This window comes from Ambystoma mexicanum, chromosome 7q, assembly GCF_040938575.1.
Source record: "Ambystoma mexicanum isolate Mex_15411 chromosome 7q, UKY_AmexF1_1, whole genome shotgun sequence".
In the NCBI taxonomy this organism is placed as follows: Eukaryota; Metazoa; Chordata; class Amphibia; order Caudata; family Ambystomatidae; genus Ambystoma; species Ambystoma mexicanum.
Genome location: NC_090941.1, coordinates 571,336,389 through 571,351,411, shown reverse-complemented (window position 1 = coordinate 571,351,411; position 15,023 = coordinate 571,336,389). Strand labels below are relative to the sequence as shown.

Genomic DNA, 15,023 nt, shown 5'->3' with positions numbered 1-15,023 from the left:
TTAATCAAAGTTTAATAATGGTCTTTAATCAAGTTTAGTAAATGTTTTTGAACCCATACATTTAAGGCAGGTGTGGCGGGGGGATGGTCTGTAGCATGCTGAGCCACTTCTGCAGTGTACAATTTTAATACACTCTATTACACTCTGCCCTGCCTCTCATGCTGTCTTCCCTTGTCCCGCTGGTCCTGATGTCTGAGGACTTCCCATGGGTTGCGCCATACTGGGAAGGGTTAAAGGTGCAGGAAAACGGAGTAGTGGGAGGATGAGGTGGAAGCAGCAAATGGTTCCATCTTGCCTAAATATAAAACGGACTGTTTTACACAGTATGACGAGACCATATGTACACAGGATGACACTATAAATAACACAGACTACTTTTAGGTCAGGTGTACTGGCCCCTTTCGTTTTTCTTTTTGTAGGTAGCGTCAAGATTTGCCCTTATCCATCATGGTCAGGTAGCGTCAAGCTTTGCCCTTATCCATCGCGGTCAGGTAGCGCCAAGCTTTGCCCTTATCCATCGCGGTCAAAGCCGCTCTAATTACACCATGTTTTTTCTTATTTGTTTTTAAATGAAAAGTGGGATAAACACAAGAAAACATGTGCAGTAGTTCTTATTGAATTCTGTTTACCCTATCTATCACAATTTATTTTAAATATCGACCCATATCTAAGCAGCTTGGTTAAAGATATATATGCAAAAAATGAAATGTGCACTTAATTTATAGAGTATTTAAGTATGTTATTGGTGTGAGGCAGCCTCACCGGTGCAGCCTGCTGTCCGAGTCTTCCGTCTCTTTAACTGCTGACTCTTAGCAGTTGTGGAGCAGAGAGTCTTTGTAGTGCAGACTGCATATGCCATTAGCGGCCCGGGTTAATCATTTGTGGTAGGATACTGGCGAGCAGCACAAGTCACGGGCCGTGTTAGAGGTGTGGTCCTGTTGAAGACCCAGTTCCTGGCTGCATTGACGGAGCAGCCTGGGTTAAGACCAGGAGCAGCGCCAGGGGGCTAGCGGTGGCTCGAGTGAAGATTGGAGAGCTGCGCACCTGATTCCTCACAGCAACATCATCCAGGTAGACTGAGAGCAAAATTCGGGCCTCAGTGAGTGTGCTGAAGCAAATCGTCAGGTGATATGGCTCTCCTGAAGTGAGGGTCTGGAGAAACTGTTGGAACAGTGCTGCACTCTATTGCTTATGCAGCCTCACCTATTGTTTTTTTAAAAGGCTCATGGACCACTGAGCTAATCTTTGGCGGTAGATGCTTAACTATTGCTTTCATCTCTATACACACGCTGACCCATCTATGTGAAGGGGGTTATACAGGCTACTCACTCAGAAATGCAAACACTAAAACAATACATCTAGGACATAATAATTTACATAGCCAGTAATTTACGTAGTCTGATCCCGAAAGTTATGTATTGTGATGAATCAAGAAAATTCGACCCTTCTCCCCAAGGGCGAGCCCCACTCTCGTGAGGCTAGGTAGGTAAGCCCGATCTGCAATACCCTCTTTAGGGGCAAGTGGGACCTCACTGGGAGAGACTCCACCTTTGGTGACAAGGACTCCTGTTCCTGCGAGGATCTCCCTAGAGAACATACCCATAACATCTCTTCTAAAATATCCCGTAAAGGTAAATAACAATTTGTGCTATTGTCAAGAGGAAACTGTAAGTGTTACTTTTTAACTGAGAAATCCTCATTGACAGGGACGAGGAGAAGTCATGGAGGACTGAGAGAAAGGACTTTGTAACTGTGCCAGTGAAGTCCCATGCCTACATGGCATATGAAAGGGGAGCAGTCTGGAGAGAAAGAGGAGAAACCCGCAAGTTACGAATTGGCTCCCAAGACAGAGTTCAGCAGAGGCTGGACGCTTCGCATCCACAAGATGTGAGAGAGCAGGAACCCCCTGTGGTGGTCCTGTGGTAGCTGATACTATGCAAGCGAGACTAAACGGGTACCTTGGAAGCCAGAGAGCCTTCAGTTATGGCGGTACGAAAGAGGAGATATGAAGGAAACACCAAAAGCCAACCCAACGATGTTGACAGACGACCAGGAGGAAACCGAGAACACGTTGACGTTATCCCTACCAGTCACAGGTAACGGGGAAAACGGGAGACCCTGGAGGGGGGACGAAGAACCATTATTGGAACGCTCCTACTTGTACCGTGATAGAGAAAGAGAGTATAGCATTAAATGTCAATGAAGCTGACTAGAATCGTTACTGGAAAGCTCATACTCACAGCAGTAAAGAAGAAGAGTATATGACTTTGATTTGTAAAGAAGTTAACAAACATTGTTACTGGAACACTCCTACTCGTCCCAGTGAAAGGGGGAGAAATATCCAGAAAAGATAAGGAGAAACAGTATTGGAATGTTCAAACTAGGGTCAATCAGGAGAGACTAAGAAAAGAGAAATCGCAAAACAGAACAAGTATAAAGGAAGCAATTTGTCCAAATTGGACAACCCTACCAGGAAAAATAAAGGTAACCGTATCATTGATAGGAAAAGTGAAACGGAGGATAAGAAAAGAGTGAATCCCCCCCCCCCAGCCCAAGAAAAGAGAGGGGAAATCCCCAGAAAGTACTGAATGAACTGTGTGAATTCAAAAAAGTAGTCACCAGGGACTATTTGAAGATAACCTATTGAATTGAAGTTTGCAAGCAGCAAACGTAACCGGAGAAGGGAGTCATGCTCTGGCACTTAAGTTAATGTTAGTGGTAGGTTAACAGTTTGGATGATGGATGGATTCATTTTAGACTTTTCACTGGTGACTGACAAACACCTTTGCTAGTTTTGTTAGATAGGGACGCCTCTTACTATAGGGAAAGTTAGACCTTAATCCTTTTTTCTTTAATAAAGAATTCAGTAAATATTAATCATAATAGTCTGTGTCCTTCTTCTGGCATGCCACAGTATGGACTCCAAATGGACGGGGGAGTTTACTTGGGCAGCCTCGTATGCAGGATTGAAAAGAAGAATTAAAATATGCTTTTATGCATTTTGTGGCCAGACCTAGCACCCCCAATGCATTAAGTTAGACTTAAGGTAGACCAACAAATTCAAGCTAGAAAGGGGGAATAGAAGGTTGAAATAAAACGTAATTGGGCTTGGCTTCAGGTCCGTTTAGTTCCACTCTAGGAAATGAGGCAGTGAAATTGGAGTCTATGCAAATAGGTAACTTAAAGGGGTAGTTCAATCAACAATGTTATTCTTTTCAAAGATGGGGCATAATAAAACCAATACATGACTTTTTTTTTTTTTTTTTTTAAAGTTCCTATGCCAAATTTTCGGCAAATGAGCCTTAAAGTGTGTACTAGGTGGGGGGCATCCATTTTGTGAAATAAATGAGCCTCCCTCCGCTCTTGCAGCAATAACCAAGAAAAAGTCCCTACTGGGAGCTTTTACTTACTACTGCTGGAGAGCAGAGAGTGCTGGCAGGCTTAAGCTTGCCAGCGTTTTATTGATGGCAGTTACTTTCTTTTTAATTTTCCAGTGGAGCCCAGGAAAACTTAAAAAGAAAGTCGCTGAATATTAATAATTTCAGTGATTTTTCTTTAATAATTTCAGTGATTTTCTTTTTAAGTTTCCAAGGCTCCCTGGAAACTTAAAAGAAAGTAATTACAGTTATCAATACAACGCTGTAGGCTGTAGCCTGCCAGCCTGATCTGCTCTCGGCAGCAATAAATGGTAAATGTTAAAGGTATTTGTACCGCGCACCGTCACCAACGGAATTGGTCCCCAGGCGCTCAGGCGGATCTGCAAACGATAAAGGTGGGATGGGTTAGTAGGTTGAAGAAGGGAGTAGGATAGTGAGAGAAGTGGTGTGCTGTTGGCAGCTTCAACTCCGTATACACCGGGTGCTGAGCTTTGGTGCAGGTATCGGATTGGAGTCAGTCCACGTGTGCTGTTGTTCTGGTTTATGTGTTGTTGCAGTGTTGTGAAGTGCGTGCAGTTTGTTGTGCGAGAGATGGTTGTGTGAGTTTTTGAGTGAGATAACTATGCGGAGTTTGAGCTTATTGGTTAGTGGGTGTCCTGACCTTTACCAATGCTAGTACTCACGGTTCTGGGGAGAGTGGCACTTGTTGGCCCTCGCATTCCCATCTAGGCGCGGCGCAGGCCAATGATTGGGGCTCCATACTGGTGTGATCATGCCAACATTCACACTTTTATCTGGTCGCGGCGCAGGCTAGTGTTTAGAGATCGGTCCAGGAGTGGGCAAGCTAGCGTTCACAACTCCATCCGAACGCCACGCAGGTTGGTGTTCCTGGCTTTGATTGTGGCATAAGCTAGCATTCACGTTTCCTAGGCACGGGCGTATTATCCTTCGAACAGTCCTATCCACATGTGATGCAGGCCAACGTCTATCTAGATGCGTCTGCCAGTCTGGCTGTGTTCGTCCGGTGCGTAAGAGCGGGAGAGTGTAGGTCTAGGTTTCGTCTGGGTCTAGTTAGGTGGTCAGTCTCTAGCCTTCCTTTGCGGCTGTCTTCCATGATGTCTTATGCTCTGTCGAGTGGTTGGTTCTTTGGCTTGAGCGTTTGTTCAATTTGAGAGTGGCCGAAGTTGGGGTTATTTTCATCATTGTTTTAGTGTATGGGCATTCCGGTGCGTCTCCGTGGTGGTTACACTTTGTAGAGCCATGATTTGAGGAGTTTCCTGAATGCTAGGTGGTTTGTTGTAGGTCGTTCCAGGTTTTGGGTGCCTGGTGAGAGAAAGACGATCCTCTGAATTTTTTCCTGTTATAGGGTTTTGGTTCCAGGCTTATGTCTGTGCTTGATCTTAGTGTTCTTGTCGGTTGATGTAGGCGCAGTTTTGCGCTTAGGAATTCTGCGCCTTGTTTGTGTGTTGCTCTGTGCGTGATGCACATGGCTTTGAACTTTATTTGCTGTTTCAGCGGTAGCCAGTGTAGTATTTTTAGCGCGGGTGTGATGTGTTCTCTTCTGGGTAGCTTGAGGAGAAGTCTGGCTGCTGCATTTTGTATGCGTTGCAGTTTTTTTGGAAGTCGTTCGGGCATGCCCATATATAAGCTATTGGCATAGTCTACTCTGGATATGATCAGAGCGATGATGGTAAGTGTTTTGTTGGCGAACGACAGGAACGGTAGGATCCTTTTTGCTGCTCGCAGGAGGAAGAAACATTTCTTGATTACTGAGTTTACTTGTGGCTCCAGGGTGAGGTTGTTATCCATCAGGACCCCCAGGTATTTTACCGTAGATGAAGGTTCTGGTGTGGTGCAATAAGCAAAATCTCCCTGTAGGGGGCTGTTGCTTGTTTATTGCTGCAAGAGCAGAGTTAACATAAGCACAGGAGGCTCATTTATTTCACAAAATGGATGCCGTTTAGTGCTTTCAATGTATGGCTTTGAGGCTCATTTGCCGAAAATGTTACATGGGAACATAAAAAAAAAAAGAATGTTTTTATGTATATTTTTTATCATGGCCCATCTTTTAAAAGAATACCATTTTTGAGTGAACTACCCTTTTAAAAAGGTCCTTAACACAGGTGGAAAGGGAAAGGAGAATCTGTTTCTATTGTTGGCAAGAGGGCCATTCTGTAAGAAAGTGCCTGGTATTGGCGAGAAATACCAAATCCTGGCCGTAGGACAGGGAATACAACTAGGGGTGAAATTGATGCAAAGCTTTCACCCATGGCATAAATGTATGCCCCAGGCAAAGTATCCACTGGGCATGGAGCCAGAAGCATGGGCCAAGATCATGCACCAAGTGAGTCTCCAAAGGGCATGGCTAGATGCAGTGGGTGGCTTACAGTCATGTTCAGTGTCTCACACACACGCACAACAAAGCACAGAAGGATTGTAAAGCTAGTTTTCAAAAATGGATTTTCCATGTTAATGAGCATGACATAAGACGCCATGAGCAGTCTATGGTGGTGACAGTTGTGATTGTTTTTGCCCGTGTGTGTGTACGTAAACCGGGGACATCCCTGGCTGGAGGTAATTACCATCCACCCTCCTTTTTTCTGTCCAACAGGTGGTTCCAGCTGTCCTCTTTAAACACACATTTCCAGAAATCTATTATGTTTGTAACTTTGAGTTTGCGCTTGATGCAGTCATGTCAGCCACTGCACTTAGCGGTTCTTATGTCTCTCCCTCTTCTCCTATCGACTATACTCTCCCTTCAACTATCCTGCTTTATAACGCATCTCTCTTGTGCCTGGTGACTCAGTACCAGTATGCAGCATCTCTTGATATGTTAACGTTGCTGTGCTTCACTGCTGAATGATGAACACTTCAGTCCTTGGATGAGTCATTTTACATAACCGTTGCCATAATTTCCCATGCTGTCATTGATTAAATGCATCTCTGTATCATTACCCTCACTTGCATGCAAAATATGCATCAAAAGTATAGATGTTTTCCTGCACTGCTTCTCTCTCTGAAACTGCTGGTGAGGAATAGTACAATTCTTTTTACGTTTTATTTTTTGTCATCGTGCACATAGTAATGGACCCCCAATGGATTTCAGCATGAAAAAGGGACCTCTGCTGTAAAAGAAAAGTGTAAAGGTGCGAAAAATGGGACCAAATCCAGTAATCCAAGCTGCTATCGACCTCACAGCAGGCGCTGCAGGTAATGCTGCGACACCCTGTGTCTGAAGGATATGAGGCTTTTCCCCATTATCTCACCCCTCCCCACTTTTATAAGACCTATGATAAGCCCTCAAAACCTGGCTGTTTGACTAACCTTTGCACTCCCTGTTTTTCCTTACTCATGCATACGCCTGTTCCCTGTAACCAAACGAACTGTGTACACTGATATGTTATGTCTTTCACCATTGTAACGAAGTAACCTACCTACCTCCGTAATAGCTATGTTATTTTATGTATGTACCACTGTACCTAAGCAACTTACCTACATCTGTAACAGCACCGCAATGCCAACGGCTTTTGTGCACTATACAAATAATAAATAAATAAATGATTCATCTGCTGATGACCAACAGCATCTTAAAACCACTCCTCCCTCCCCATCAATCGGTTATGAAGGTCTGGATTCTGGGCGGCATACTAAAGAAAAAACGCCTTAGTACCTGGTCTCTTTTGTACGTATCTATAATTTAATTAATTATTACTTTATTTTCAGAAAATTCCCGATTTCCATAAAATTGTAAAGATACAAATTCTTATAACACACATCAGTAGACACTAATAGTATGAACACATCTAAAATCAAGGTTTAAAATGGGTTCTCAACGCGCCATTTGTAAACCTTTACCTGCATGGCGCAGCTCGCCACCATGCAGTAGTAAAAGAAAAGTGAGTGCAGACCAGCATGTCTATACCAAATGAAGATGATATATCGCAAACTATATTTCCTCAATACAGGTAGCATAAGTGTGACGGCGGGGAAGAACAGCGTAATTTCCCCTGGTTCACCGTTTTCCCACTCTGCTCTTAATCTCATTCAAGAGTAGTTCATTGATCCAATGTTTGTCAAAATTGCCTTGCGATAGATATTTTCCACCCATATTAAATATGGTTTTGTTGCCAAAACGGTCTTTAACGGCTAATATCGTCTTATTGATGATGTTGTTAAATGTTTCTCTTCTCCTGAAGCCTGGTATAGGTCCTGATATAGAACTTTAATAGTCGGCTTGTAAATGCCATTAACTAAAGTTGGATTTGTGAACTGGTGGTCAAGTCCTATTTTTATTGGCCTTTTTTAGTTTGTGCTATTAGGTGATGCTTGCGCCACCTATACGCTGGAACTATTGCGTTAGAGTACAGATTGGGAGAATTTGCACATGAGAAGGACACAAAGCCTGTAGGTGTTGTTTGGTTATTTGCCCACCCATTGACTGCCCATGGCCATACTAATCTGTTAGGCCATTCACACCCAGTTCATGCCCTTCTCCACCCAAAACACCTCCTCGTGGGAACTCTTTGAGCTTGCTTTTTTCAAGCCTTACCAATAAACTTTGCACCCGTAGTGCCAGCAAGTGTTTTTTTCAAAGCAGTCTTCTGAGAGTTAATGACTGTACTTAACCAGGTCTGCCTTCATCCACTCGATGTATAAGTGCTATGCCTGTCCTTCACTGAAGTTCTGCTAAAAGCGAGCATTGGCAAAGCCAATAGTTTTGGCTTGATTATAAGTATTAGGCGTTTGCCAGGCACTGCTGTTAGATGCCCAGGTACTTGCACCATTGTGCACCTGCTACCATCAATGGCATGTAATACCACTATGGCAGTGCCTGGCAAGTGTCTTTTCCATGGGTAGCCAAAAGCCCAAACTGTTGGCATTGCCAATGCTTGTTTTTGCTGATATATCACTATTCATGAAATCTGGTAACCATTTCCTAGTGGGTCCCGGTTCTGCTTGGAAAATAAATGAGCATTGACTACTGCTGCTTTAAAATGTTCCGTGGGAATGGGGTTTCAACTGTGGGCAGCTTTGCCAAGTCTGAGTATCCCCAGGCTCCTGCCGCATAGCATGCCAGCTCTGTTTTCACTTGGAATGCCTTCATTGTAGATGGTACTGGAATGCACTCTGTTTGTTTATCAAAACCAAAGAGAGCTGTGTTTACCTGTCTTGGGTGTAGATGTCTTGGTTGTATGTTGTGTTCATGTCAACTTGATAGAGCTAGCAAACCCCTAGTAGTCTTGGTTCTCGACCAAATCCAGCATCTGCTCTTCGCATAACATGCGTCCAGTGTGCGCTTTCTTTAAGCCTATAGCCACGGCTTTGGACTTTGCCTTGTTAATAGAGAAGCCCCTACTATCTATGAAGCTCGTAAGTGCATCTATCACATTTTGCAGTGACTTTGGGGCTCATGCCAACAAGACCGTGTCATCCACGTATAGTAACACAGGATATGGGCGGCCACCTATCATTGGATCATCTGTGATATCTGTCGGCTCACTCTCCAAATCATTAATATGCAAAACTCACCGCTGTCAAACTCCTTTTTGTGAACGGAAAGTGGAGGATAATTCCCCAGATGGTTCATATAGAATACGGATTTTAAAATCCCAGTAAAGAGCTTTCATCATTCTTAATAGGGTGCTAGGAATTGTGTGGCGCTGTATTGGTGCCCATAGAAAGTTCCTATCAATGCAGTGAAAAGCCCTAGAGAGGTCCATACAACCCCAATAAATTTGCGACCCATAACCGGTGCTAAATTGAATTATTTTCAGCTCCTGTTCCCCCCCCCCCTCGATCTCCCCAAAACTATACTGTATCTCAGATGGGAGGGTAGGAATCCCATGACCAGGACAATTGTTTACCCTGGATTACCTGCCCGAAGATCTTGCTTACTGCATCCAACATGGAAACTGGTCTGTAGCATGCAGGGTCGAAGGTGTTACCTTTTGAAAAAATGAGTACCAGTACGGCCAGTTTCAGAGAATCTGGTATTTCATACTACGGGCTAATTTCATTGAGTAGGACTAACCAGGATCTCGGACCAAAATAGCTCATGCATTTTGTAGAAATCTACCAGACAATAACCTGGAGCTGACTGAAATCCTTTATTTCATTTAGTATAAAAAGTGACTCTCTCTCTTACATTAATGCCACTCTCACTCAAGTAAAAAGCCTGGGCATTATAAGGGATGAAAATTGGGCCCTTCAATCTCCTTGGTCGCGAGACATACATTTGTACACCTGCGTGTAATCCTTTTCCCTCCGCCCAGGAAATGTACAGCTGTTATCCCCAATGATTTTTCTAGATTTCATGATGGAAGTAGTCTGTACCTTGGACCCCCGCTTATTTAATCGCAAGACTTTAGAAATTCCCGTTCAAAGTGTTTTGAAATTCCTTTTTTTTTAACGTATGCAGTTTGATCGTACGCTTTTGGTCGACCTGAATCAACCTGTTTTTTTAATTTTTTTTTAATTGTTTTGTTATGGGAGTGTGAACCTCCTTAACCCCTACCTCAACATACCCATATGCATCTCTATGTATAATTGGTCGATTCAGGCAAAAGTGCACGACCAAACTTAAACTTTTTAAAAGTATTTTATAACAAGGGATAGCAGAAATGTCATAAAATTGGGTTGTGGGCAGTGATTAGGATCTCTGCTCACGCTGTGCACAACAGTTACTTCTAATCTTTTCTGCTTTACATTTAAAGCGATAATCGTTACAGGCCAACAATTGCTTCAAACCCATTCAGCCGCTTGTGATTTTTCAAAGCTTCCAAGGACCTTACATTCTTTTCATCTAGTCAGGAAATGCCAGTTTTAAAATGTAACGTTCCCTCTAGGGGTTGGGGCACAGAATGACAATGCATGGCCTGTGCTCTGGAACATCCCGCAATGAATTCTTGTTCACCTATACTGGCCTTCCCTTCAGCTGTTCCCTATGCCCGCCTCCCCCTCCCCTTGGGCCTGTATATCTATCGGATCCAGGCCACTGTGCAAGCCTTATTGTTAATTCAGATGGGAACTTATGACATACTTAGTTTGGGCCTTGTTACAAATACAGCGGTGCAGGCAAAAATGGCAGTAATGCAGTGGTAACTCTGTTACCATTAACCACACTGCCGTACTATAACCTTGGTGGATTCCGCCGAAATCCCCATGGAGTCGTGTGGACTCCATAAATGGAGACTAACACCGCCTACCACCACTTGTAATCTGGCAGTAGTTCCGCCGGACCAAGTGGCGGTAATGACAATTCTGTTTGGCGGTATGAGTGGATGTACCATTGGAAATCCTCAAACTTGTAATGAGGCCCTTTGTCCTTTACCTGGTCAAGGGACCCCTGCAGAAGGTGGCCCCTTGCATCACTATTGCTTTACTATTTTGTGTATAAACGTTTTATGAAATTTCCTCTAACATTGCCTGAGTATTTTGTATTTCTATGTGTCAGTGCTTATCTTGTACATGCCATTGCTTTACTTGATGATCCTTGCATGCTGTGATTTCCAGGGATGATTTCTGGCATTTTGATTTTTTTCAGTGTAAATTGGTGTCCCAATACTTTTGTTCATTTCCCTTCATTCCCATGTACTAATTCAAATTGGTGTATTGGTACATGTTTCTGGGGAAGAGCAAATCTTTCATTCCACAAAGTAGATGTAGACAACATCTAGTTTAATACTGCTCTCTACATTTTATTTGTGCAAGTTTGGTTAGCCTCACATCACTTTGTCTCTCCAATTGCATCTGGTAAAACAAGCTCTGCGCACTAGGCCTAATTTACCAAGATCTTCTAGAGCGTGCATTCCTACTATCAAACTTATTCTTTAGGCTGAACTACTTCATAGTATTTTTGGCATGCAAATTGCTATCTGTGGTTTTACGAACTGTTGCAAATTACGTTTTTAACTTGACATGTACTACTTTGGGCCTACTCCTAGATTTAAATACCTGCATTTCAATACAGTGTTTCCAAAGTAATGCATTCCCTTCTGGTATGTTAAGATATTTTGTGGGTTATAATTGTTCTTCACTAAATGGGTATGCCTAATATAACACCCCCTAATATACAATGTGTTGTATCCTGAGCTCCCTCGCGATAGCGAACAGGTTATTGCAGAATAGACTTCTGACATCATGGAACATTCACCTGCTGGCCACAGGAGCGTTCCATGATGAACATTTGAGACAGATGCCTGACTCCAGTAAGGATGGATGACCGGTGACTGTCTTTGCCTATCTTGATGCGATTACTGCAGTTAAGTTTGCTGTATTGAATAAACAGCCCTACATGGAAGACCCTGCGTAAGAGTCATCCGCGCTTACAACTCTTAATCCCACTCCACAATTCCGGGACAAGAAACGAGCTGTTTGATTATTTATTTTGTTGTTAATTTTTTTTAATGTAGTTTATTACAAACTTTTAAAAAGAAATTGAAATCCTACCTCATTTTACATTCATTATGGATTTACAACTCTATTTAAAACGTCTCCTATCAGTTCACTCTTCTCTCTTCAATTCGGGATAAACTAAATGTACCATAACAATAAAAACAGAACAAGAGAGAATACCACATAATACATAACATCTAGTTTCTTTTTTATTTAATTAGTAGTCCTCGAGCAACCACTTGTTTAGGTTTTCAAGATAGAGTGCCAGTGCGATCGTCAACTTTTGGCATTAACTACTATACATCCTCATCCACCACTCCTCTCGACTACTGGACAATGATTTTTCAATGTCTTTACTCAGATATTTTGTTCTTAAATCTCTAAGTGTTTCAGTGTGTCTTCCTCTCTGTAACAAAATCTGCACTGCATTTCATCTTGCTCAATTTCCTGTCTTATTTTTAAAATTTCTATCGTTGGAAAAAGATTAATTCTAAATTTCAAGAAGTACGCTCTTAATCGTTTGCAGGGACATTTATCCATGTATTTTGGTATACAATTTAGTCCTTTGGCTTCTATCGGTCTGTTTATCATGCATCGATGGCCAGTTCTCTTCTCAATTATGTCTATCCAATCTTGTTCGAATATTATTATTTTTTTTTTAATGGCATTGGGTTTTTTGCGAGCAGGGCTTCATCCAGGTTAAGTTGTTTGAGAATTTTCTTGCATTTTGTTTGCCAACTCTGCAGTATTGAGACCTTTTCCGTCTCCTCTTGTTTCCACAGCAGCTTGAATTGTGGGCTTTCTCCAGTTCCAATGGTTTTGCTATAAAGAGCAATCGTGTTCCACATTATTCTTGCATTTATAGATGACAAACTCAATTCATATAAAATGCACGCTGTTGGGAATCCTTGAGGTAGTTGTAGGATTCTTTTCGAAAATGTGTTTTCACATCTCGACCAGAACACATTTGAGCATCCAAACATAGTTTCTGCACCATGTATTAGGGCAGGTACCACTTTGCTTTTGTAGAAACTTAGGACTGGTTTGTGCGAAAATGTACCATATTTTTTCTAGAAGAATGCTCCTTGTGCAGTTAGTTGTTTGCATTTACTGGCTATCTTTTTAATCATAGGCTGTTCATTTATACTTGTGTTCACGAATGTTCCCAGATATTTGGTACAAGTGACTTGATTTAGGGTATCTTTTCCTAGCGTCCACCTGAATTTCTCTTTATTACATTGGGCTCCTTTTAGGTTTTTTAATACTAGTATTTCGGACTTTGATACATTTATTTCAAGCCCATTCTTTTCAATGTAGTTCTTTAGAGCATCTAACTTCCTTTGTAGACCTATTGGAGTCGAATCAATCAAGACAATATCGTCTGCATACAGAATCCAACTTATGTGGGATCCATTCAATTTCGGTGGGAATGATTTTACTCCTTCGAGAGCGTTGCCAACTTCAGCAATGCAGAAGTTAAAAAGCGTTGCTCCCATAGGACAGCCTTGTTTTACCCTGGTGCTGTTTTTATTGGAATAGAGAGATGTCCTTCTCTATCAAGTCTCACCTGTACTTTTGTATCTGAGTAAAGTTCTTCAATTGCGGATATCAGGCTCTGAGGACATCCTCAATTTTGTAATTATTCGCGGTCAATCCCGTCGAATGCGTGTGCGAGATCTATAAACGCTAGATAGATTTTGTGACCTTTCAGAATTGCTTCCATTTTCAAAAGGTTGATGGTAAGTTCAACCCGCATCCAACTCCTCGAACTAAATCTGTTTGTCTCACATTGAAAGCGCTACTCCTTCTGATCCATGTTGTTAGTTGGTTCAGAAGTAGGGTCGCAAATATTTTGCCGAGCTCATCTAAAAGCGCTATCGGATGATAGTTCGATGGTTCTGTTCTGAGCCCCTTTTTGAAAATCGGCATAACTATTGCGAGAAACGAGCTGTACTTGGAATCAAAATGTCGTTTTATTCAAATAAAGTCACTTGAAAGGTGGTTCCCTAACTTATGCTGGGAACGTGACCACAGAGTTTGGCTCCAGCAGGCTGTCCTCAGGAATGCACATGTGACTTTTGAACCTGCTCTATTGCCACTATAAAAAGGAGCTAGGGAACTGGTGGCAGTCCCAGCTGTCACATGCATACACAATGCTTTTAGCATGAAGCACTTTATGAAATGGGGTTTGATCGACAAAGCTCCCTTTTTAGAGGCACAATTATCTGAGAAGGATGCCTTTGTCAGTACACGTGCACTTGAAAAGGTCAATATGTGAAGAAAATATTGTAATATAATGTGATTCTTGTGCAGAGGTATCTGGCGATACCAGACTGTCAGGTATTCCTTTTTTATAGAAGACTGTAGCTCCCTGGAGCTCGATTGTTGACGTGGGATGCCTCTCCCTCTTGATGGCCCTGCTTGGTATTTGCATGTCCACTCTGACAGCCTCCACTTGTTTAGGTTTCTTGGCCACCACAATTGAAGAAATCCAAGGTGAGGGTTCTTGGGCCTTCTCAAGGATCTTCCTCAGCTTTGTAGTTTGGTCAATTCAGGCTCCACTTTCACTCAGAGTTGATGCCTCTGTGACAGAGTGCGACAGGTTGAATTGTGCTATCGATACAGTCATACCTCTTGATCGCGGTGACATCATATTTCTGCAAACGGGGCACTGTACTTGCTCAGCAGTTGTTGAATGTTTCCTTATACACACTGAATTCGAAGTGTAAAAGGTGTAAAGCTTTACCCCTTAAGCAGCATTTTCTTTGCTTTGTCAGTCACATAGAATTTGCCTTCAAATGCATGCCACTTCATGACGAAAATCTTTGACAAACATGTTTTCATCTATGGATGTGAGTGTCAGATGGGAATTCAGAGATTTCAAATGGGACGTCACTGTAACATTGATGGATGGTCCAGTGTCTGAGAGTATTTGCATGCTTGAAGACCGAATCTGAACTTGGCCCCTCAGCGTTCAGCATTTTCCACTACTGGAGTAGCACATAGTTCAAACTAAGAACACCTCTCCCTTGTCTACTTCAGCTTCTGGTTGCTAAAATGTTATGTCTTCTGCCATGTAAAGAGCTGCAACTTTTGACTTCTACTTTGGGACTTATGATTTGCATGGTTCTAACACTGGGCGAATTGATTTACCGACCCACAGAAAGGGATTAGGTTTCTGGCACCTTCCACACATACTCTTGATTCTGGACATGTCCCAGTGTGTGGCACTGATCTTCCACAATAGTTGCA

General features: G+C 42.5%; 1 protein-coding gene across 3 annotated transcripts in view; it reads left to right on the top strand.

Moving 5' to 3' along the window:
• The window catches only part of LOC138528430 (mitochondrial ornithine transporter 1-like), a 148,672-nt gene that overhangs the window by 11,675 nt on the left and 121,974 nt on the right, over nt 1–15,023 (top strand). For all 3 annotated transcript variants that reach the window (XM_069640052.1, XM_069640054.1, XM_069640055.1), the window contains exon 2: nt 6,460–6,587. In XM_069640052.1, the coding sequence (XP_069496153.1) occupies nt 6,533–6,587 (55 nt within the window). In that variant the 5' untranslated portion in view covers nt 6,460–6,532. The remainder of the gene's footprint in view (nt 1–6,459; nt 6,588–15,023) is intronic.